Raw genomic sequence first — 26,521 nt, forward strand, 5'->3', positions numbered from 1 at the left:
CACAGGAAGCCAGCGAATTCTACACATGGGCACAGGTTTTAAAATTTTAATCTGGATCACAGTTTGAAGAGTCACCCTAATGAGCTGGTTGATTGGCTGGCTCACCACTTTGGTCCAGACTGAACAGGCTCAACAAGTATTGAACAGACTACTGTGAAATGTGGAATTTGGTACAGGCATTTCCCAGGAAATGAATCCTCCTGACTTTGGTGATAATTGAACTTGAGATGTTAAAATAATGATACATGTTTTTTAACAGGTTTAGATTTTTTCCTATGCCTACCTTTAAATAATAAAAAATGATAAGAATTAATTATATTACAACTTTACTTTCTGTTTTATTAAATTGAAATCATGATGAGCATGATCACTATTATATAATATAAAGATTAGCCAATTTATCAATTAAAAGAAAATTATTGGTCAAGATTTTGAAAATTCATGAATCATTTAAATGGTTAAGGAGTGATTTTTGGGCCATAGGCCAAAAAAAATTCATAATAACCTTTCAGCATATTCAAGTAGTCTGAATCATATTCACTCATTTTCATTCAGCTGCCCTAAATTAACAGTATTGGTAATTACCAATTTATTTATGTTGTGTAATGGTTAATCCACCACTATGTGCAAGCTCTTTAATCAAAACATTTTTTAATGCTAAAATTTAATTAGTGTTCTTATCAATGAATGTTTAAATGTACTATTTTACACAATTGCTGAAAAAAACAAAAAAGCACTCTATAATTTTTTGATTTTTTTTTATTCTACTTTCATTCATGCCTATGTATTACGCATACAGGAGCTGCTTGGCCATGAGAACCCATGCCATGAAGTGCCCAGCACCAGAGGAGGTTTGGAGCTCTGCAGTTATTGAGTCAGCAGAGCGTTGGTGACTTTTACGCTCTATGAGACTCAGCACTCGATGACCCTGCTCAGTAACTTTACGTGATCTGCTGCTTAGTGGCTGAGCTGCTGTGGCTCCTAAAGGCTTCCACTTTGAAATAATACCAATTACAGCTGATGGTGGAATATCTAGAAGGGACCGAACAAATGGTAACCTATTATAGGACACTGAGTTAAGGCAAATGTTTGCAAAGACAGACTCTGCATGGCTGGATGCTTCGCTTTATATGTGATGATGGGACTAAAAACATCTGAATGTAACGATTAAGCACTGTGTGCACGAAAACCCTATTTTTTATTTTATTTTAAAATTTTATCCTTTTTGTCTTTCAGATTTCCATCCATTGCAGTTCTAGCTTATTTTTCACAGCCAAATATGAATAAGTGTTCTTAGAGGTGACCCTGAGCTGCACTACACTGCAAGCATTTCACTAGAGTAAAAATTACAGCGTGTGAATCTGAAAAGTTACATGCCCACACCAGTGATTACGTCTGTTCGGACTCTTTGTCATTAAAAAAAGATCAGAGTTCAGAACGTTCAGGACGTGGTTCCTCATTTTGGCCAGCAGTGATGGTGATGTTTAAACCGGCAGAGGTCGCGGCAGGTCAAACCAGCTGTCACTAATTATCAGTTCAAAGAGTAATGAGAGACTAAACAAGACGGGCCTACTCTTGGTTTTTGCAGTCTGTTCTTTGCAGACAAGAGTTTATGAAATAAAAGCTTCTCTTTGCACCACCGCTGCAACCAAGAGCATTTCTTCTGTCTCAGAAGCAACGGTGTCATCCACTCTTGATTGCATCGCTTTAGTTTTAGGAGTCACACTCTTTCACACTTTTCATAACTTATCATTTATTTAAGCTCATCAGTTTGATAGTTTTGGTGCAAAGTCATCAGTATTTTGATCAAGCAGCTCATGAATAATGAGTTGTGAAATATTTAGAGGGCTTTAGCGTTTACTTGAGTTTATTAGATACATATTTAATCAACATTTGGGTAAACATTAAATACATTTAATCAACATTCGGGCAAATATTGTGCTGAAGTTTCAATGTGAGCGACCATGGGAAAGGGATCAGCCTTTAAAAGATTCTTGCATCCGTTATACGTTGTTTACATTTTCCAAGCTTCAAATATCTTCGTCATTCACTCTTTTCGGTTTAAATACTTAAATAAATATCAAAGCAGTATTACAATAATGACAACTATTATTTAGCACAGACACTCACAGCTCCTCACTGTCTCGTTTGAGCTGCTGATAACTGAGATAACTGAGTAGGACTCTAGTTCTCATCAGGATTTCATCTCAATACAAACTTCATACGCATGCTGAAAGGGGAGGAAATGTGCACATACATCCCAGCATAATTTATTAATCCACCTCCTTCCCTTCCTTCATCTCAACCTTCTCCATCAATTATTTCATCACTATTCCCGACCTTGAAGTTTAAGGTTAAAGCTGAATTTCAGGTCTCTTATTTTTTGCTAATTCAAGCCTGAGACGATGTTCCTTTTGTGAACTTGTAGATCTAGTTGACCTCAGGTCTGCTAGGTTTCACTAATTAGGAATAGGTTCAGGTCACACTGACTCTGTCAGCAATTCAAAGGTCAGGAGTGCGTTCCATTTATTGACGCATTAAGCTGGAGGGAGAGATGGAGACTTAAGAGGTCTCAGGGTCCCCAGGAAAGAGGAGAGTAAATCCCCCTCATCATTACGGTAATGAATAACCTAAACTGCGATGCAAAAAACAATATTCATGAAGTATGAATTAGTTCCTGTCTAACCACAGTGTATGTATAGGTCAAGAATAATTACAATTATGTAAATATAATTGGGATTGACATTTATTTATATATAACTCAAAAAATGAGAACAAAATTACAGTGAGCAGCAGGGGTTAGCTCTGCTGCTTCACAGCAAGAAGGTCCTGGGTTTGAATACACTGGTCAGCCTGAGGCCAGGTTTAAATCTTCTTCCTATGCCTGAGTGGGTTTTTTCAGGTACTCCAGCTTTCTCTCACTTTACAGAGACATTGTTAGGTTAACTGGTGATTCTAAATTGACGATAGATGTGAATCTGAGCGTGAATGGGTGTCTGTCTCTCTGTGTTAGCCCCGCAACAGACTGGTGACCAGTCCAAGGCATACCCTGCCTTTTACCCCGGAGAAGAGCGTGAAAGCTGAAGGCTCTGCCTCCCATTCCACTTTTAAATACACTCAAGAATCACAAGTAAGCCCGCAGTCTGGGAGTGAAGTGCTCTATTGGAGTGATACGGTAGTATGAGGTCTTTAAGACCACCACCATTTGAAAAAAGCAAAACAACCAGAACTGGAAAACAAAAGTGAAAGACCGCCTGAGTGAACAGGACTTACCAGCTTGGTGTGTAGTGACGGTCACATTCGCCAGCGAGCGTGCAGTCATGCCCAGCCCAGAGACCCCGTTGACGGCCTCAACGTGGAAGGTGTAGTTAGCGTGCATCGCAAAGTCCAGTATTGCTACAGAGGTGCCAGTAATGCCAAGTGGCCGTGGGATAAAATGCAGGTCAGGCTCGCACGGCTCACACTGTGTCACAGCACTGCTGCTGTCACTCCCACCACAGCGCTGGCACAGTATGTTGTAAGTGATGTCCTTTCTGCCTCCTGTATCACTGGGAGGCATCCACTGCAAGAAGAGAGCTGTGTCATTGATGAGTGAGACCAGGTTCCTGGGAGCTGATGGAGGCCCTGAAAGAGAGAAGAAAAGTATTTAGAGACAGACATTTTTTTTTTTTTTTGGCGACTGCACTTGCCACTTTTTGAGATGGATATTCTCCAGGACACTTATGCGACCTTGAATATGAAGCAACGGTTGGCACATGATCACCATAATCTGACAAGTTAGCACGCTGAGCATATTTTTATTCCTTAGCATGTGTGTTCAGTGTGTAGGTACAGTAAGTGTGTGGGTGGTTGGCTTTCAACATTTCCGGCTTCATTCCAGCAACTTGTGTCAATTTCCCGGCTAAAACTTCAGGTTTTTTTCAGTTTTCACACCTGTACAATAAAAAAAATCTGAGCTGTTTGAATGTATCTTCAAATATCTGCGTGTAGGCGTGTGAGTGGATAGCTCTCAGAGTGTAAGAGTGTTTCATTCCAGCATGCTACTTGTCAGTTTCATCGATACACCACTCAGAAATGTCCAAACTTGGTAGGCATAAATTTAAATGTGACTCAATCACACTGTTAAAACTTAAACCGCAAAACGAAACTATAAAAAATAAAACCAGAAACGATGGGGTGAATGTTGGCACAGCAGTCACAAAATTGGATTTCTGCAAGCAGGAAAGAGACGAAAGGTTTTGTAGCTTTCTACTAACTTGTACAAGCCATAGTAGTGGGGTCTTTGAGAGCCCTGTAGAAGCCTTTATCACAGTGACAGATGGTGGCCGCCTGGTCATGGCTAGAGCTGTGTAGAGGACACTTGGAGCATTTAGTGTTCCCAGCGTACGCCTTGAAGAAGCCAGGCTTGCAAGCTGGAGAAAAAAGAGATGCAAAGGGTGAGTGCTCCTTATGCAACTGCATTTCCATCAGTGCACATACTCTTAATTCAAAACTCCAGCTGCTTCGCTCCTCACCTGTGGTCTGACCTTATTTCCCGAGGTACTATCTGTCACCTTCTTATTAGCTCACTAAGCCGCACGCCCTGTAAAGTGGCCCTTCTAAGAAATGGCACACACCTGTAAAGCCATTTCTTTTTTACAGAATAAAGAATCACAAAATCACACAACCCACATGCTGAGCTTACAAGGTTTATTAGACCACCTGTCATAAAAACAAGAAAACACAAGCATTCTAGAAATCTGTCAAAAACGAAATTAACCAAATAAATATGTTATTATTTATCAGGCAAATAAACCGAATTCATGTCACGATTCAATTGAATCAGTACTTCAAGTAAATAACAACAACAACAATAGTAATAATAATAATGATAATAATAATAATGTTTAATACATTTTTATACATCTCTATATATTTGGTAATTACCAGTACTGTTAATTTAGGGCAGCTGTGGCAAACCTTTCATTGGGCAGTGGTCTAATAAATTTGTTAAGCACTGTTTATGACAATATGTTGTTTAAAAACACATTAGCACACAAAGTAAAACACATGCTGATACAGTCCATTCATCTATTTTCTTAATCACAATGTTACAAGAGGCTGGAGCTTCTTGGCCCATTTTCCCAGCGGAAAATGGGCCAAAGGTGAGACGTAATTATGTCTTCAGACTGTGAGAAGACACAGAGAAATCCAGACACATGTCCTATCCATGATTAAGCTTAGCATATCAATCCAGATATTATTCTGAATGTTTTTATGCAACACAGTGGCGACTGATAGTGAACGGTACTCCTGGCAAATGAAGATGAGAGTTACTGTAGGTAGACGTTTGTTAGATGACTGGATATCAGAGAAATATTTCAAAACTATACAATGCAAGAACACCATGCACTCACTGTGCTGTTTACACTGAATTCTGACTCCACCATCTGAATGTTACAACTCAAACTAAGACTCATCAGACTAGGCAACATTTTTTCAATCTACTGTTGTCCGGTTTTGCCAGTGTGAATTGTAGCCTCAGTTTTCTGTTCTTAGGTAACAGCAGTGGCACCCAGTGTGACGTGTCGTGTGTCCAAAGATGCTCTTCTGCACACCTCAGTTATAATTAAAGGTTATTTGAGTTACTGTTGCCTTTATCTGACCTCTGACATCAGCAAGGCTTTTTCATCAGCTACCACTCACTGGATATTTTCTCTTTTTTAAACCATTCCCTATTAAAACGCTAGAGACAGATGAGTGGGAAAATCCCAGTAGATTAGTAGCTTTTGAAATGTTCAGACCAACTCATCTGGCACCAACAATCATGTCACACTCAAAGTCACTTAAATAATAATTCTTCCCAACTGTCATGATCATGTTTACATTCTTAAATGCGCTGACTTCCTGAGATGATCTTTTCCTTAACTAGCGGTTGAGCAGGTGTACCTAATAAAGTGGCCAGTGCACATATTTTTTGCTTAAGTCCTTCAAATTGAAAAAAAAAAGAGCAGTAGCTAAAGGCTAAATAATGAGTTTGGCAGCAATTTGTTTTAATCAGCAGGTTTAAATCAAATCAAATCAAATCACCTTTATTGTCACATCACATGTGCAGGTACACTGGTACAGTACATGCGAGTGAAATTCTTGTGTGCAAGCTTCACAAGCAACAGAGTTGTGCAAAATACAATAACGTGCAACAAGCAAAATATAAAAATGGTTAATCTAAAAAGTAATAAATATATGTACCATATATAAAGGTATATACATTACTGAATGTGTGTACTAAATATGTTTTTCTACGTGTGTGTGTGTGTGTGTGTGTGTGAGTGTGTATATACATGTTTTACAAATGAAATAGAGTAAACAATAAAATAAGATATATAAAATATAAAATATACAGAGGTAGGTATGTGCAAAACAGTGGCATTAATGTACAGTATGGAGTGCATAATGTTGAAGTTCCAGTAGTGAGGGTGAGGTGTCTATGACGTGTTCAGCAGTCTGATGGCCTGGTGGAAAAAGCTGTCTCTCAGTCTGCTGGTACGGGACCGGATGCTGCAGAACCTCCTTCCTGATGGAAGTAGTCTGAAGAGTTTATGGCTGGGGTGACTGGAGTCCTTGATGATCCTCCCCGCTTTCCTCAGGCACCGCTTCCTGTAGATGTCTTGGAGGGAGGGAAGCTCACCTCCAATTATCCGTTCAGCACACCGCACCAGTTTAAGGTCACTTTGTAGTCTTGCAAGTAGGTAAAAGAGGAGCGATTAACATACGAATAATTAATTATTAAAACGTTAATACAACCTGCTTCATGCTGAAATCTCAATCCACTTACACAGTCCATTCTGCTAACCGGGTATTTGCAGTTTTCCATCCTTACACTGTTTCACTTTACCTCCAGTGTTACCTGCTCATTTCTTTCTTTCCATCAACTCACACAACTCTCCTTTCCTTATCTTTTCAATTTTTCTCCCCCCCGAACTGTTATGCTCTGCAACAATTTTCACCTATTCTTGTTTTTCATCTTTATTCCAATGTATTTTTTTCTTTTCCCATCTCTCGTCTTCTTCGTCGCTCTTTTCCCTCGAGGCTTATCAGAAGATGGAAAAACCATTGCAGATTGCCTCCTTTTCCCCAGACTTATCTTGGCACAGAAGAATAAAGCATTAATAGTGCAGTTATTTAATATTCTGGGAATTTGTGGATGATTTTATTGCCATTTTATTGCAGTTGAGTTGAGTGATTTTTTTTTCTTTCCTGAGAATATATATACGTGTGGGTGGAATAATAATTAAAGAAATAGCAAATACTGTATATATACCATAGACACTGAGAAATCCAATCAAGCCAGAAGGTTTATATAATTTCAGCTTAATTTTAATATCTTCATATATTTTCTGTAAGTAAGCAGAAAGACATAGTTAACTGACTTTATTTTTCTGTAATCACATCATTTTCATATATTGTCTAATGCATTATTGCCTCCATTGAAATACACTACCACTTTAAATTCTCTGTTGACACTAGCCTTTTTTATCATAAGCGTCATAAATGATGTCCTGCTGTGACACAGTACCCAGCACTGTACACAGGATGCCTGATGGGGGATTATTACTGTTTGAAATCAATTATACTCAATTATTTTGTGTGTGTTAATAGTAATGCTAAGATATAATGTTTCATGAAAGTCATTTTTGCAGTGACACCAAATCTGCTCATGCAGTGTCTCCAGGATCTACATACATCAGCTTCTGAATACTCAAGAGAGTACTGCGTGACTGAGAAAGAAACTTCCTTCCTCCAGCTAGATTGCTGCTACTTTAGTCAACCTAGTGCTAGAAACTTTCTCACTGACACTATTGCACTACATAAGACAGGAAAAACTGCAGTCTGTCACATAATCTTGGAAAATTAATGTAAAGATAAGATAACTTGGACTCTTTTAAATACACCTCCCCCGTCCTGTTCACCGAACGGAGAAACTGATCTAACTAAACTCTGATCTTCAGGGTGGTATTTTTTGTGAATGTGGGATAAAATCCATTTCTTCTTCCAAAGAGAACTGAAATTGTATCATAGTATCCCTGCCAGTGTAAGCCTGGCAGGGATACCATGCCAGAGTTGGTACCCCGCCAAGTCTGGCATGTAAAATAGTAGAACTAGCATAGAAAATAGCCACTTTTATGAGTATATCACATAAATGTTTATCAAAACACCCCAGACACACCATAACTTGACATTTTCTGCTCAAACAACCCTGTGCCAGTTGTGGAGTCTTTCAAGTTCCTGGTCACTATTATCTCTCAGGTCTAGAAGTGGGAGCCAAACACCAACTCTATTCAAAAAGTCCCAACAGATGATGTGCTTTCAGCTGAGGAAGGATGGCCTATCATAGGAGCTACTGATCCAGTTTTACACTGGGGTCATCAAGTCTGTCATGCGCAGTCTGCTTCAGACACAAAACAGGTTAGTAAAGACTACCTAGTACTACTAGTACTACTATAAACTCTAAAGAGAGTAGAGCAAATAACTGGCGTCCCGTTGTACAGCCTCCAGAACTCCTCAAGAACCAGTGAGCAGGCAGCAAACATGATCAGAGATTCCTCACACTCTGGACACAGGTTTTCAACTCTTCCCCTCCGGCAGGTGCAACAGGTCCACCAACACCAGAACAACCAGACTCAGAAACAGCTTCTTTCTCACTGCCATTATCCTCATCAACAACTAAGTTGTACCTATGTCATATATTTATTTTTAGGTAGTCTAGGCAGTTATTGCATTCTGCTCTGAATCTACAATGACTATGTTCCACTCTGTACTCAACATTATATTCCACACATAATGCATAATCATTGTGCTGCACCAGTCTAATTCTTTACGCACGTGTTTGTGTTATATTTTATCTGTTGGTGGTTGGCAGTAAGCCTCCTCTGTGTATACTAAATCCATATATAACATATATTGTTTAGACTTTTCTAAACACCCAGTTGCTGGTAATCAAATGAACTCTATTAATTGATCAGCGGCATGTGTGAGCAACTCTAGAAAGCTTTGAAAGTTTGCTGACCTGGAGCATTCAGGTGTGTTTTAACACGATGCCACAATCTTCCCAGGAGTGGATGAAAATTTAGCCCCAAGGTCAGACCATGCAATTCTGAGGCTACGTTCACACTGCAGGTCTTAATGTTCAATTCCGATTTTTTGATCAAATCCGATTTTTTTGCTACAAAGGATAGTTGCAGATTTCTGTCAGAATCTGCAGATTATACAGTACAAATAAAATGTTCACGTTTCTCCAACATTGTCTTCCCAACAGTTTCACTAACATCTACACTGGATGGCCAGGAAGTGTTCACGATGTCTTCTCGGGCGCTTCTCCGGCGCTGATAATTGGCGTCGCAGTCGCTTTCTAAAACATCAGATATGTATCGGATTCAGTACCACATGCGAAAGTGACCCAGGTCGGATTTGAAAATATCGGATTTGTGCTGTCGTAGCATGATCGGATATGGGTCGCATAGGGTCAAAAAAGTTGGATTTGATCCGCTTTCCCCTGAACGAAGCGAAACTGCCAAGAAGAGCTACATCTAAGACTCTGAAGGCCTCAGACAGCATGTTAAATGTTAAAGTTCATGACAGTATAATTTAAAAAGAAAGACTAAACAAGCAAGGGCTGTTTGTTAGAGCTGCCAAGACAAAGCATCTTCTCTCTACAAAGAACATGGCTTAGGTTTGCAAACTGCAAGACTTCTGGTACAATGTCCTTTGGGAGTGGAGATGTTTGGCCTTATTGCAAAATATAAGAAAGTTGTGCATAAACAGAAGTCCACTAATCTCAAAGAACTGAAGCAACCTTGTGAAAAAGAGTGGTCCAGAATTCCTCTACAATGATGTGAAAGACTGACACATACAGAACATTATTAAAGTTATTGCTGGTTCTATTCAGTTATGGGACGTATTTAGTTTTTCACACGACTGTATATAGTGGACACGGTCATTTTCTGCATTCTATACAATTTCATATTTTCTGTATTGTATCACTAGAGAAACACCATCAACTGAAGTGTCCTTGTTTGTGTAACACCCTTGGTGAAAATAAATCTGATTGTGATTCTGTGAAGGACAGTTTTTAAATCAACTTATAATTTTCCCATTTGAATCACAAGGTAACAAAAAGATCAATCACTATGTGGACACAAAAAACATGAGGCGATGGTAAGCACAACTACCAAGGTGCATTTGCGTAAGATCACATAGTTTGAACTTTAGTTACATAAGCTGCTATATAACCTGCCTCTAACAGGAACAGAGCTGCCGAGAGTGAGGATCTGCTACTTTCTCCCCATTCTGCATACATATTATATATATGACACTGCAGGGCTACTGACTCCTGCTATTTTGTTGCTATTTTTTCCCTCTATGACTTCAAGCAAATTCCAAGAAAAATACCTTGCAACTCAAAAACTGAATTCTCCAATGAAGAAAGCTGCAGAAAAGTCAATAATTATGTTGCTTTTGAATATATTTGACTAATTTGAGGGTCTACTTTGGAATCAATCCAAGAACTGAGAGAGGAAAACTGCTGTGCAGCTATTTTGCCACGTACTGTAATTTGACCAACAGCGAATGATGCAAACTTATAAAAATGATAACGATTAAACCAAATCCTCTCCTGATTAACAAAACTAATTGTATTTTTCATTCTAATATATTTTTTCTTGAAACCAAGTCATCGATGTTACCATATTTCTTTAAATAGCAATGCTGAAAGCTTTTCATTAAACTCTGAATGACAGGTGATGCAAAGTTAAGCAAAAATACTATGTAACAAAGGAAGAGGCGGGAAAAAACTCTCTGGATAAACAGGTGGAAAGTTATGAGCATAACTATGGATGTAAAGAGGATGAGATGAAAGATTGACACCCAGGCGGAAATCCTTGCCAAAATCACATTGCTGCTTAGGTCCTAATGAGAAGAGTAATTTGTCACCCAGCTTCAATTTTTGAGACACCTTCATCTGGATATTACCTTCTTTCCATGCAGAGGTCCTGCCAAAGGCAACAAACACACTGATTCATTTGAAATTCCAGCTGCTCCCCGCTCTCTAGTATAAGCTAAGAAGATCACCACCAAAAAGCAATTACAATACTCATACTGCTATTTCTGTCCAAATGTCTGAAAACACCATTCCAAACACACACACACACACACACACACACACACACACACACACACACACACACACACACACACACACACACACATATTAAGTAATGCTATTTGTTTGCTACTACTTTTTGGGAGCTTTTGTCATGTAATCTTCCTTCATGTCATGTATTTTTCATTAAAAGGAATAATATGTTTCTTTTTCTCCATTTAACAGTACATTCTCACATTTAATGGCCACTTTATGCTTCAGCAGGAAATCTATGTCGTAACCTACGAAGTAATAGCAAACCCCTCTGAACCCCACACGGTAGCCAACGCCGTAGCCTGACATGCACCTCCAGAGAAATGTAATAATGTTGGATCAACGCAGCACAGAAGCGTTGTGATTGGCGTCTTCAGATCAGAGAGAATAACAATCATCAGCTCAGTATAAAGACTAATAATAATACATCAATAGAAGGACTCAGAAATGTTAGCATTTCAGAGGGAGATTGTTGAAACTATCGTAATGTACATGAGGGGAGGTATAAAGAAGTGTAAAAAAGTGTAAAAACTAGAGAGACAGAAGAAGAACAAAAAAAAAAATAACCCCAAAATAAAAAGCTGGCCAAAACAAAGAGCGGGAACCCACGGGGGAAAAAAGGTTTGCCCAACAGAACATTTGGCTACAGTCTCTACGGGACTATCCTGCCCAATGAAAATTAACACTTTAGGGAGACCTAGTGTGTTACAATGTAGCATCAAGAGGTACAAACAAAGCTTAAATATGTGACGTCTTGGTAGTGAGACCACCCTTTGCTTATTAAGCTACTAATAACTGGATCATAAAAGTCAGTGAAAATGTTAGTTACTGGTTTTTGTATTCAAATGTTGCCCTCCCCAATATATTCAGTTTATATATTCAGTTTTAAGTACAAAAAAGAAAACAGCAGGCTTTGATGCATGTAGGTAAATAAACTGATGATCCATAATCAGTGACCAGAGCACGGACTCTGATGGTCCTCTCCTGTAGAGAATAAGCGTGGGTGATATTAGTCTACTGAGGTTTCTCACATTACATCATGCCAACTTAGTCAAAAGTTGTCAGCCATTTTGGATATGATACAGCTACTGGTTACTATGGAGATGTGTATTCCCCAACTGGTTGACAGTGGTTCCTGGGGGCTGCTGGCTTTACTGGATCAAATAGGTTGCAAAGAAAGTTACTTTTGTTGGTAGCAGATTTCCATGGTTACCTGTAGTTTCATGTTTTCATTTTTCATTTTTGGCTGCTACTGGAGTAAATTTGAGAGGGAAGTGCTTGCAAATTGGAAACAGGCAAAAAGAAGTTTCAAAGTAAAACTTGTGGCTCACTGCTGTAGCCAACATGTCTCAAAGTGCACAAATTTTACGGTGAAGGGAAACTGTCCCTGTTTCCTGTTTGAATTGCACTTTTCACAGTTTGGAGAGCAGCTGGGCCGTGTTTGTAGACATGTCCGTCACTTCAATTCAAACTACGACCGCACCAATATGCTAGCGACCACAGCAATGACAAAGTCTTGTTTTTTCTGCCAGTTTTTTGCCAGTTGGGGAAAATACATTTTAGCAACAGGTGGTTGCCAAGAGGTCACCGACTGATCTCTAATACTTACCTGAATACCTGCTTGACCTGCTCTTACGCCAACTGCTGTTGAAAGTTCGCTAGCAGTGGAGCTCCAAGTACTGGAACCCTAACTCTGAAGAAAGATGAGAGGATCGCTAATTCCTGTTTGCACTTACCTGAAGAAACTTACAGTACCCGAGTATTATTCCACTTGGAAAATCTGCCTCTGAACGTTAAATTCCAGAGTAACAACTTACCTGAAAATACTTACCTGATCAGAATCCCAGCTTGAAGACTGACCTCTGATCATTCACTGTTGTTATTTCTTCCTGACTTCTTTTCATTAAAACTGTGTTCTACGTTTGAGTCCTTTGGGTGAAACCTTGACAACTGGCTCCATAAAAATTCCCAAAATAATGGCCACTGTCCCCACAGGCTATCATCAGATGATAGCTGAGGATCCTAAACTGCCATTCGTTTTGCTGCCGGCCTGCTGAAATTACAGCCAAGAAGGACAGTAAGTAAAAACCAAACATTGAGCTGGAAGCTGCTGACATACACATTTAAGATAAGGTGAAATTCAACATTAGGTGATAGCTCTCTGTGGTTTCATTGCTACAATGAATTATACATATTGATTCGTTCCATAAAACATTGATAAGAGAAGCTATGCACAGTTATTCAAAACACATCGCTCCAGTTGAACTTTTAGCAGGTAACCTACTGTAGCTTGGTGAAGTGCAACATCTGCACACTTGCAGGAATGTAATGACGTACCAGCCAAGAGATTTTGAGTTGTTTGGATGTGTAGGGTTGGAAGTTTTCTCTTGGCTTTACGTTGTCAGAAACAGATGGAGCTGAAGAGTATGTTTACCCTGGACTCTCAGCTTTGATATGCAGATAGGAAGTTCACAGAGAATGAGTGATGCTCTCGTCTGCGCTGCGTTACAGGCCAGAGTAAACACAGTCCTTAATGGACAGAAGAGGGGCACAAACACTCAGACTCACCTAAGAGATGTATCGATTCCTCATTTCCTATTCCATTTTACTCAAATTTAAAGGTCACAACTTCAGGCTGGAAGTCATCAGTGAGCAACCTGCTATCAAAGCCTGTAGCTCTCTGGCATGGTCAGGGTAAGGGGCAAAAGACAGAAAGCAACAAAAAATAGAGACTGAGCAACTTTAGCGTGTTGCTCTTAAATTGCTTCATTTGCATTTTTACCATTAACTTTATTCAAAAAGAGGAAAACTGTGTTAGATTAGGTGGAGTTTAATTAAAAAATGCAATGCATTTTTAAGAAAATTTAGAAGATTTTGCTGAAACCATAATATTTTCATTTCTCGGCTTCTGAGACTAATCACTTATCCTACTGGTGGGTTTCTGGTTTCGTCTGCATATCGACTCTGATTCAAATGAAATCTGAAAAGACATCTCTATTAGCTTCACCCACAATTCACTGCCTCTTTATGAATATGCTGCTGTGACGAAAGGATGTGGAACAAATAGCATTAGCACTATGATGTTGCCTTATCTAGGTCATGATATAACCAGCCTATCTCTGAGTAATCCTCTTGTGGCTGACACCGAATAAAAGGAATAGAATAATAAAACACTCGATTGAGATGTCAGAACAGTCTGGCAGAATGCTATTGGGGTGGAAAGCAGCTTTTGATAAGCGCTGATGCCTTTGTTTAGGCAGCTGGGAGGGAAAGATGGACGTGTTAGTGCAGAGCTCTGCTTATATTTGGGAGGCTGGGGCTTTCCCTATTCTCTCTCTCTCTCTATCTCTCACCCTCTCTCTCGCTCTCTCTCTCTCCCCCTCTCTCTCCCTCTTTTGCTCTTTCCCCATGCTGCCTCTCAGACAGCTTTGATCACAGCACCCTTTGAAGCAGTGTTCCAAAATGAAAACGAGGAGAAAGCAGAAGTCATCGCAAGTTCATGCCTAAACTTCCTGCAACTCCAAGCAAAGTGCACATCTTCATTACTGCATATGCTCTGACGGACCTATGGAAATTATTGATGGGGGGTTGGGGGGGGTGATTGGCCATAAATCATTAATTATTATGCCATTATGCGTTGTTTCTACTCATCACCACTTTAAACCCTAACGGTAAGTTCGCTGACGCTCTTGCTGTTTCAGATTTCCACAGTAGACCATCCCTGATAGAAATAACCTGACGTTTCTGACCACAGCAACAACCACAGCAAAGAAAAAAACAACACTGGTTTCCTTCACTCAGGACCCTACAGTAGATGTGTGAGTCTAAGAGGAACACCCATTTTGGGAAATGCACTTGTTTTCCTTCAGACAATCTGATAATAAGATCAATATTCGTTTCATGTTCATGTATCCGCTGCAGAGATGGGAAAAGGCCCAGCCGAAGCAAAGACAACACACAGGAGGGTACTGCTTTTGGTAAATGCTCAGCCTGCCTCTTTCTTTTTGTTTGATTTATAGATGTAGTACTTACTCGAGTAGCTGATCACAAAAAAATGATCAAATATTTTGCTAATTGATTTGCAATTCAGTCAAGTTAAAATATGAAATATTCCACAGGTACAGCCCGCAACAGTTATTAATAACTGAAATTTAATTAGTTATTTTATTAGTCATTTAATTAATTTTTAAGATGTTGTTGTTATATGTTGAAGCTTTTTTTTATGTCTATGATGCTTTTGATTGCAGGATGTACTACATATGAGAATTCAGAGACTGCATCATGACCTTCATCGGCACTCGCATTAATTAACCTTAATGTCACCACGTTGTTGCTTAAGTATTATGTGCATGCAGCCGTGCATGCTAAAGCTGATGTTGCTGCTAAAGAAAACACAGGAAAAACACTTCATTAGTTACAGCTTGCTAGTCCATGGTTGCAACTTTTCGCCTTCAGAACTAGTTCTTCACGGCACAGATTCAACAAGGTACTGGAAACAGTCCTCAGAGATCAGTGTCTATATCAACATGATGGCATCACGCAGTTGCTGCAGATTTGGCAGATGCAAATCTCTCTTTATACCACATCCCAAAGGTGCTCTACTAAATTTAGATCTGGTAACTGTGGAGGCCAATGCATGTTATTGAGTCAACTCAATAACATGCATTTGTTCTGTGTGACATGGCACATAATCCTTCTGGAGGCAGCTATCAGAAGATGGGTACACTGTGGTCATAAAGGGATGGACACTGTCCGATTGACTGTGGTGTTTAAATTATGCTCAGATGGGCAGGATACAAGGCAGGATAGATGGATGCTTTCATGAATCTATGATATTTGATGTATTTAGCTATCCAAGTGTTGCAGCAGAAATCAAAACTCATCAGACCAGGTGTTGTTTATCCAGTGTTCTACTGTCTAATTTTGGTGCACCTGCATGAATTGTAGCCTCAGTTTCCTGTTCTTAGTTTATCAGAGTGGCACCTGGTGAGACCCTCTGCAGCTGGAGCCCATCTGCTTCAAGGTTCAACAAGTTGCTCTTCTGCTTACCTTGATTTTAACAAGTGGTCATTTGAGTTACTGTTGCCCTCCTATCAGCTCAAAGCAGTCTGGCCATTATCCCTGGACATCCCAGCCTAAAGAACTGCTGCTCATTAGATATTTTCTCTTTTTGAAACCCTTTCCTGTCAACCCTAGAGACTGTTTGTGGAAAAATCACAGCAGATCTGCAGTTTCCGATGTACACAAATGCCAGTCTGGAACCAGCAACCAGGTTCAAAGTCCCTTAAATCACCTTTCTTCTTCATTCTGGTGTCTGGTTTGAACTTCAGCAGCTCACCTCGACCATGTCTACATGCCTTAACGCACTGACTTGCTGCCAAGTGATTGGCTGATTAGATATTCACATTAAGAAGTAATTGAATAGGTATACCTATTAAAGTGGCTGGTGAGTGCGTTTCATCAGTATTCTTCTTTCACAGTTCTTTCATACCTCTGGATAGTTAATTTGATTTGTTAAATTTGTAAACAGCATTTGTCAGTTTAGTTTTATTAGTGTGAGGATCAGACATTGTGATAAAACACGCCAACACAGACATCTTTTTCAAGTGCCAAGTGGGTTGAGTACATTTGAGAGAAGCAACTACTGGCAGCCAGAGGGGATGAAAAAGGAGAGCAGAGATGGAGAACATATAAAAGGGACACCATGAGAGTGCTGCTCCTAAGCTGGCGTCTCATCGGGAATCTCTCCTGACAGGCTTCTGTGTTGTTTAACTTGAGATGATTGAGAGCGAGCGAGAGAGAAAAGATAAATAAAAGGAAGATAAAAGAGAAGAAGATAAAAAGAAAAAAAAAATTATACCCGAGGAGCAAATAAAGGCGATATTAGAGCCTATCCTACATATCAGCTGTACTAATGACTGCTGGAGTTCTCTCTGTAATGCCCTGAGTAACTACATCACCACAGGGTTACTACATGAATTTCACCCCAATCAGCTGTAAGTCTGCAAAATGTAGTAAGTAACACGGAGTGCTCTTCAATTGTAATCATGCGCTGTGGCTCAATTTAGCTCCTGCCATAATTACAAGTAAGTCTGAGTCTTGTAATGAAAGGGAAGGTTGAAGAAAGGTTTAGCAAAAACTAGGTGTGAGCTAAATTAGCTGTGAAACTAACAAATGAAGGTAATTAGCCAGCTAGCCTTCCATCAGTGTCTAATTGAGAAAGCAGGCCAAAGACCATCTGAAACAAGTAAACAGTTTCTTTAAGTCCTTCGTAATATGTTCACTGGATCACATTTAGGTTATTTTGATTGGACTAATTGGAAATGAGGCATCCTAACAAGAAGCTTCTGTACATCTTTATGTATCAAAGGGAAAAAAATCAGACCTAAATACCAGAAATCCACAAACGGTTTCATTTTACAAGAAATTACTTTCCCATTTCAGCCACATAATTGACAGAGTCCAGAGAGGGATCTCATGAGAGCCAAAGTAATGATCCCGAAAACTCTGAAGTGATACACACAATCCCTTCCTATTTGCATTGTTTGTGATCTCGTAGCAGAAAAGGATGGCAACGAAGGAAACTGAGAGTGTGAATTGAAATGGCAAAATAAAAGAAGAGAGAAAGAACGGGGAGTGAAGCGAAGAGTAAACAAAGTGGACAAGAGAGACGAGAAGATGATGAGGGGGAGGTGGGGCTGAAAAGGGATGAAGAGAAATGGGGATGGAAAGGATCAGACAAGGATGCAGGATCTTAGAACGAGAGGAGGGAATATCAGTCCTGTAAAGTCAAACTCCTGCAGATGACTGGGAGGCCCTGGAGATCTGTGAGCATGACGCATTCTCTTCTCTTCTTCTCTTCTCTTCTCTTCTCTTCTCTTTGCTTTTTTAGTACACTGTTAGTGTCCTGTACTTCTCTAAAATGAGTGCAGACAGGAACACACACACACACACACACACACTCAGAGATACATCTCGAGCTGCTTCTCACCTTGGCAGTAGCCATCCATTTCCTCATGGCCGATACTACAGACGCAGCGGCCCAGAGGTACCAGCCAGTCTCCATCAGCACCACAGTACAATTTGGGCGTGTCCCTCTCTTCTGCGTTCTCCACACATGAACCTCTCACTTCCACCAAAGAGGACGAGTCCATTTGCGGCACTGTCTCGGGAAACGCGGCCAAGTTTCTTAGAGTTGAGGGGCACCGTTTGTAGAAGACCTTATGTGAAAGAGGAAAACACAGTGTTCTGGTTAAAGAAGTAATACTGAGTTCATGCCCAGTCTATGCGAGACTGAGTCATGCCACCCTGTTCACTGACCTTTACAGACACAAGAGCAATACAAGCTCCCACATCTTGGAAGGCCAGGTAGAATCCCTTCTGTGTGATGGGACCCACTTCCCTGACCTCGGTGTTAAGTCGAAGGACACGATCTCCAAGATCGGTCTGTGTAAAGCTTTCATCCGCTGCTATGGTGTCCACCTTAAACCAAACACACACTTTACTCAAATCTACTAAATGACACCAGTCACACAATGACAATTCTGTCTCATGGCAAGAATAAAAACACGACAACCTTAGCATAGTCAGTAGGCCGAAAGCGTGTGCTGTCGGGGAGCGGCCCGTCTGTCTGCAGGTAAAAGAGGTTGAAGGTTTCCTTACAAGTACCAGAAACCCAAGGGATGGAGTTGCAGTCTCTCAGTGTAAAACGCAGCTCCACATATACCTGAGGCAAAACATAGATTAAACAGTTAAGTCAGTATAATAACCATCAATAATTTCATACAAGTGTGTTTATGTTTAACCCTTTATTTAACAAAGGGAAGCCCATTTCACAAGCTCTCTTTAAAGCACCGTAACTCAGTTTTTCTTCTACAGACGAAATTTAAATGGTTTTGGGAAGAAGAGAGGACACAAGCAAAAATGCAAACATAATAGGACTCGAAAAAAAATCCCCTTCCCCATAAAAAACAAGAAGATTATTGCTTTATACTTTCAAATTGTGCTTCATTTGACTATTTTTATTACTCTCTAAGTATTTTTTTATATCCAATAAAATCTTGCATAATATTTAAGTTGATACTAATGCGCAGCCATGCCGACTTATTTTTATGAACGACGCTGAGCAAAGTAAGAACAGTTCAGCATGTTTCTTTATTTGTTGTGTAGTAGCCGTGCCTCAAGGGTGGAGAAACCGAGTGAGCGCAGGCCGCTGTGGTGGCACACGACGCCTTTAAACAGCTTGACAATGGCGTTAGTCTTGCCCATGGCACTGATTGGCTAATCATTACTCCTCCCCTGAAGCTCAGTGGACAGATCGTTCTTCTATCAAGAAGCCACTATTTCAAGTCACGATGCCAGACGACTCAGTCCCCTCGAGCGAGTGCATTGATTTAACGGTCTGTACAGCAATTCTCAGTCTACAAAAAGAGGTAGATGTGAAACTTGGTGCAGCAACATAGTTGTGTTTCCCACCAGCCAATGTGCAAAGAAGACATCTTGCTATATCTTCGTTACAATAGACTGTGTGTTGACTGTAATGGAAATTGGTCCTTCTTCCAAGCAAAGTGTCAGTTTTTATAGCTATTTTTCTGTATTTCCCAGTAGGTTATACAGAAGACTGAACTTCCTCCAGGGAGTGTGACACTTTCTCAACCTTGGGGCAATGTCAATCCCACAAACCAGGATTTCTATTCAAGTGTGTGTCTTTGCACAAGTTTTGTGATGTGGTCCTGACCCTCTGTGCAGCTTGTCGCTGGATCCACCCAGACCGCAGCCAGTTGTTCTGGTTTGGCTCCATTACATGGCAAACCTGGAAGGTGTGTATCGGCCTGTTCTGTTCATCCATCTCTGTGATAGCGTCCCACTGTTTAAAAAAGGTGAAAAAGTTATTACGTGCAATATGTCACGACACTTTAACTCAATATTTGCAAAATAAAACTAGTATTTTTGTTAGCAAATTAATATTCTGGTGTATACATAAAACAGTGTTCTGTAAGACCTGTGTCTGTTCTGGCAAAATCAAAAGAATCCATACTCAAAGCCAAATAATATCTTTCTTCCATATTTTTAGCACTTTTCCACCTTTATTATGACAGAAACAGAGGGGAGAGATGACAGGAAAGTGAGAGCAGAGGGAAGACATGCAGCAAATGGCCCAGGGCAGACTTGAACCCAAGCTGCTGCATTAGCCTCATGTCCTATGGGTCGCTTGCTTAACCCGGTGAGCTAAAAGATACCCTAAAGCAAAACAATCTGTTTATATCACACACACAGTCAAAATAAAACACAAACACATTCATGACACAATCGTCTTTGGATTTTATCAGTCACACTGAGACATGACAGGACATTACAGACTCTAAATTTAACTGCAAAATCAAAGTCAACATGCAATTCATTTGATCAGGTCAGCATCAGGTCAAAGCCAGGCCACAGGGCAGACTTTGCTGTCATCCTCCTCAAAGAGAGCGCCCTACACTTCCTTCTTGCGCACCCTGCTGTGCTGAGGACATGTTTGAAAGATAAAAGGCTGACACTTGTTGGTGCCTTCAAAACTGTCTTTAGCACCTCTGTGTTTCTGTATTTCGCTGCCTTATTTTAAAGGACCTGTTATCTTCTTTGTATTTCCTGATAATGGTGGCCACAGAACATCTGCTGAGATTGGATTGTAGTCTTTGTCACGGTTCCCTTATTGTCATTCCACCAACTAGAACCTGGTCTGTCACAGCTACTGAAATTTCCTCTGAAATTACTGTTCTTGCTTTTTTCCTCATCCACTGCCTCACCTACTCCACCTCTCAGATTTGTTTCCATCCATAGCTGGTATCAACTTTTAACTTACCATTGCCACTTGTGGTTACCATCAGGCATCATACGTGCAATACATCACAGTTAAATGTGTTTTACAGATGTTTTGTTTTGGGGGGGGGGGGGAAACGAGTCAATAACTTGTTAACTATAAATTGTTTAAGCCTTTGAGTGATTTAATAAATTGGTTAAGGACACTGAGCATTTGGTTGTGAAAAGGGGATTTAGTGTTCTAGAAAATCAGAAAAACTGTAAAGCATCAGTAATTTGTGGATTAGTGGGGATTAGCTGATATGGATATGGGTATGGACTGTATTGGTATAGCAACATATTGGCATCAAATGTGCTAAAATGAAGATTATATTAGGATATTATAATAAACGCACTCAGGAATGATCTAGTTTCTGAGCTGCTTTGTATAATGTATATAAGCCTTCATTGCAAGTAGTGAAACTTAATCTGTATAGAAACATGACATTTGAGAGACACAAATTCTCTCACCAATGTTTTCAAGCTGTTGCATCAGCCAGGCTCTCATTTGTCTGCTCCGCTTTAACGGTGTGATGATCAGAGCTTCAAAAGCCCTAACATTTATTGACAGATCCTCTTTCTCACAACTCCTGTGGCATTACATGGGCAGCTGTGATTGTGCCAGATGCACAGCTGGACATGTAGTTATAACTCAAGAACATGACACACACTGAAGACATGGCAGTGCTTTGACTTGAGTCTGAAACTTACAGCATGTAAATCATTATTTCTATTGTTTGAATGGTGATAAGACACTCTGTAAATAACTTTGCTAAAGAAAATAATTTATTTTCTGTGACTAAAAGTCAGAAGGTCAAATTGTCATGATCCTGGGTCTGTGACCATGACAGTAAGTTTTCCTGAGATTATTAGTTATTTCTGGACTGAGGTTTAAGATAAGTATTTCCTTATGCTTCTGAGTTTGCTTAGTTCTCTGCTCCTCGTTTAGTTGAGTCAGTTCCCTTTCATATCTAGTCTGTCTCGGTCTTGTCCCTATGTCTCCCTGTCTCTTTCGCTGCTTCCCGCTCTCTCTTGCCTCTGTCATATCACTGTGAATCAGTGTTAGTGATTTCCTGTTTTATTGTGACAGTCACTTATCTGGTGTGCATTGTCTTCAGTTGTTCTTCCCTTATCTCATTAGTCAGACTTAGATCATCTGTGTTCCCTGGTGTGTTTAATCTCCCTGACTTCCTTGTGTGTATTTAAGTCCTCAGTTTCCTTAATTCTTTGTCCCTGTTGTTGTGTGTGAGCTGTCTGTTTGGACTTTTACCTGTCACCTGATTTAGCATTCCTGACTTCCTGCTTTACAGTAAATTGCTTTATGACCTGTAAACTCAGCAATAAAGCTGCTCTTTAGATCAGACCTGCTTCTGAATGTTGGATTACTGAACTTAGAAAAGATCAACCGCAGCCTCTCCCAGGTGCAGAGTCTGCATTGCTTAGAGAGATGGGTGGTGTTTGTTCCTGTTCCTCTTTCCTAAATTCCTCACATACAACGTCTTGAATAATCAAGCCCCACCTTATCTTAAAGACCTCATAGCACTGTATCACCCCAGAGATGCAGTTTGCTCTCAGACTGCTGGTTTACTTGTGGTTCCTAGAAGTTTTAAAAGTAGAATGGGAGGCAGAGTCTTCAGCTTTCACGCCCCTTTTCTGTGGAACCAGCTTCTAGTTTGGTTTCAGGAGACAAACACCTTCTTTACTGTTAAGATTAGACTTAAAACTTTCCTTTTTGATGAAGCATATAGTTAGGACTGATCAGGTACCCCAAATCCTCCCTTAGTTATGTTGCAATAGGCCTAGGCTGCTGGGGACTTCCTATGATGCACTCAGTATTTCTTCTTCACTCACCTTTTTCAGTCTCCACATGCGTATATAGCACATGCTTCCATTTTTTCCCCGTCTCTCTCCCCTCACCCCAAACCGCTCGGCCTTTCCCTGAGCCTAGTTCTGCTGAAGGTTTCTTCCTGTTAATTTTTTTTCTCCTTCCCATTGTGGCCAATTGCTTGCTTATAGGAGGTTGGGGCTTTCTCTGTATTATTGTAGGGTCTCTACCTCACAATACCTAGCGCCTGCAGTGTTACAGAAACCAAACTTAATAGCATTTTCATCAATTCAGTCAATTGTAAATTTTCATAACCAAATTTATCCGAGATTGACTCAAAAGTGTAGCTAATAATATAATGTGTAACTGTGTAACAGAAGTACCGTACTGCAGCCACTTCTTATAGTCTAGATATTTTGCAAGCAAATGGAAAATAGGTGCAGTTATTTATTGAAATGTGCAAACACACAAGGAAATACAGTATATAAGCCTGAACTCTCCTAGGCAAGCTTTACTTCTAATGTCTTTAAGTAGTTTTCAGGAATAGTTTTCCAGGCTTCTTGAAGGACATTCAGCGCTCTTTATTTGGATGTTGCCCTTTGTTCTCTTTTCCTTCAATAATCTTGAGGTCTGGGCTCTTGGAAGGATAGTCCTCAGTTTCCTTTTGCTGCTTTGGCAGTGTGTTTTGATTGTCTGTCATTGGCAGACAAACTTTTTTCTAGACGGTGAATCAAAATCTGATGGTACTTTTCCTCATTCATAATTCCATCAATTTTGACAAGATCCCCAAAACCACTGGCAAACTGTACACATTCAGTGTTGTACCCCTCTCCCGAACTCCTCCACACAAACATCAGGACCCTAAGAACCCTGGAAACTTTTGCACTGCACTGCGTTTCAGATCTGCACTGTTGAACATTATCTCTGTCTTCTTTCCGTCTCTATCTTTTACACTTGTCTGTTTCATAAAATGTATTTATGGCACGGACAAAAACCAATAAAAAAGAGAAGCGTTTGACAAGCCTCATCTTAGCACTGTATTAAAGACTTTCTGTTAATAAATACTGTCATATCATGAAAGGTTTAGATTTTTTTAAATTTCTCAACACAATACCCTACTGTGGGTCCTATCAGAAGGGAGACAAAAACAAGTGGCTTTATGCATGCCTTATGGAATAGTGGGGACTTTACTGTATCTCCTAGATAAGAGAAAATGCATATATATGCAAGAGATGAAGAATTCTACAAAATAGGGCATTTCATATTGGCCAGATACAATGGTTCTGGATTGGAAATACAGGCTTTGCAGAAATCCCTGAATTTGGACAGCACTTCTACACAGATTTCAACTGCAAGGGAGTCACTATCCAATAAGCCTTACTCTGGAAGCCTCCTCTCCCTCTTCTTCAAAGGGTGGCGGGGCTGAAGCTTCCTCCATGATTGCACACTATTATTTCCAGGTCACAGACCAGAGCGTGGAGATCGTGAGAAAGCCCAAGTGTCTACACTGAAAACACTCTGTGGCTGGTTATTGATTTCACACTTCGCCATTATGTAAAACTGTATCTGTGACATCCACAAAATGGGGTGTTCAAAAAGAAAAAAGAAATAATATGCAGTGCTCCTGTGTTGAGAATGTGATATGCATACATTTTAAAACACACACTCACACATATCCACACACACAGGCAAGTCACAGATTAAGTGTTCTAAAATATAAATAATTAAACAACACTTTAACCTTGACTGGAGTGTGCAGAAGCAATTAATCTTCTATTAATTAAGCCATCTAAATAAGCTCTATGTGACACTCATGGGCCAAACGATTAATCAATCATATTCACTCCCTCTTTCATTTGGACCTCTGGCCCCCCAAATATGTTGTGCTTGTGATTTTATAAGGGGACTCTGAGGTAATATTAATATGTTTAATGATTCACAGACATACCCTTTTTGTTACGTTTGCATGAATATGACCTAAAAAGCAAAAAATGTGTATTTACTCAGGAAAAATCCAAAATTCACACATTTCTATTAATGCTTCGACTGCATCCAATTGCAAGGCCTCTGCAGGACTTATGCCACATGCCATTGAATCAGTCACTTCAAAGATTTTGAGCTGATGTAAAGACAAAGTCAGGGAAGTTTCTTCACCATATACGCACCGTATATCCTCATTACATTGCCCTCCTTACAAAGCTTAAAACAGAAACTGAGTATCTTATTACAAGAAGCAGACTTTCTGGTTTGCATAAGATCAGCATTAAGTAATTGGAGTTCCATTATGCATACAAACGAGAGAAAATGGTGATTTGTCACTCCGTGTGCCTCAGTGTTCTAAAATGCACCCTTGGGATGTGGCATGGTTCAGTGCAGGGAAAACAAAAATGCAAACCCTGAGTTTGAAAGATGAGCTGCAACCCACGCTCTCCGAGGCAATCAGATATGCACCTACTAATCGCTCTGCCTATTAGTCCAAAGCTTAGCAGACTGTGGCATGCAGAAAGTAGGTTTTGTGTACAAAGTGTAGATCTAATTAATGTACTGAACCCATAGTAATGTTGCAGTGTGAGGGAGCAATACGACAATTGCCTCATAAAAATGCTCGCTGCTGGCTTAGTAGTGAGGCGGACCATACAATGAAATACTGATACTTAGTTTGGGGCTAAGGCATTTGATTTCATTAAAAATGCTCTCGCTTAATATGAAATACAACTGAAATCACATTTATTGTCATCACATCGAGCTCGATGCTACAAGACCTGCAACTATTACGCATGTGGCTGACTTTTGGTCCTCCGGATACACCTTCTCCAACTCCAGTGACTTCAATCTGCATACAGATAGTTATCAGAAGGACAGAGGAGGATGGAAACCACAATGTAATACTTCATCACTATTTATAGCAAGAATCGCAGTACCTGTTCAGGCTTGAGACAGACAGGCACATAGCACCTGCTCAGTTTACATGAATTTAGTATGGTGGCCATATCAATGTATTCAAGAGTTTTGGGGTTGTGGTTGATGTACCTTTAGTAATAGTCCTGCTCAATTACATCCATAGGAATTAATAATGTTTATCGGCACTGTGCAGCTGAACAGCTCATAATGTTTTAAAATGTTCTTGCTATCAATTCTCTTAAAATTAACAAATATAAAAATATGCAGTGCTGTGAAAAAGCTTTTGCACTCTTCCTGACTTCTTAGATTTTTTCTGTATTTTTACACTTTGATTTTTTTACACTTTTCAATTTTAATTTAGACAAAGATTACCTGAGTAATTCATAATATCATCACATAAAAATCCAGTTTTTAAATGATGATGTGTTTTTTTAAAGAGAAAACAAGCAGTTCAACTTGGATGTGGTTGGTACAGGTGTTTGAACACAACATTTTATTGATGATACCTTATCTGAATGAGGACACCTCAATGAGGACAGCCCCGCAGGTCAGTTTAGCTGCACAGTCTGTGCATGTACACTGATCAGCCACAATAAAACCAAAGGCATGCGAAGTGAAGAGCCAGGAAACCTTGGGTAATAGCATTCATGTTGATGTTACCTTAACTTATACAACTACCTTTTTGCAAACTAAGCATACTACCCATTTCCATGTTACTCACCAATGGCTTTGGCCTGCCCAGCAGTATGGTATTCAGGAATGGCTCAAGGAACACCAGCAAGGGA

At 39.9% G+C, this 26,521-nt stretch overlaps 1 protein-coding gene across 2 annotated transcripts in view; it reads right to left on the bottom strand.

Annotated features, from left to right (window-relative positions):
* Positions 1–26,521, bottom strand: part of LOC116324275 (ephrin type-A receptor 6-like) — a 74,468-nt gene that overhangs the window by 22,082 nt on the left and 25,865 nt on the right. For both annotated transcript variants that reach the window (XM_039609608.1, XM_039609604.1), the window contains 6 exons: positions 19,908–20,036; positions 18,747–18,896; positions 18,491–18,652; positions 18,162–18,390; positions 4,257–4,412; positions 3,274–3,624 (listed from right to left, as the gene is read on the bottom strand). In XM_039609608.1, coding sequence (XP_039465542.1) covers positions 3,274–3,624; positions 4,257–4,412; positions 18,162–18,390; positions 18,491–18,652; positions 18,747–18,896; positions 19,908–20,036 — 1,177 coding nt within the window. The remainder of the gene's footprint in view (positions 1–3,273; positions 3,625–4,256; positions 4,413–18,161; positions 18,391–18,490; positions 18,653–18,746; positions 18,897–19,907; positions 20,037–26,521) is intronic.

The sequence above is a fragment of the Oreochromis aureus genome, linkage group 1 (assembly GCF_013358895.1).
Source record: "Oreochromis aureus strain Israel breed Guangdong linkage group 1, ZZ_aureus, whole genome shotgun sequence".
Taxonomy (NCBI): domain Eukaryota; kingdom Metazoa; phylum Chordata; class Actinopteri; order Cichliformes; family Cichlidae; genus Oreochromis; species Oreochromis aureus.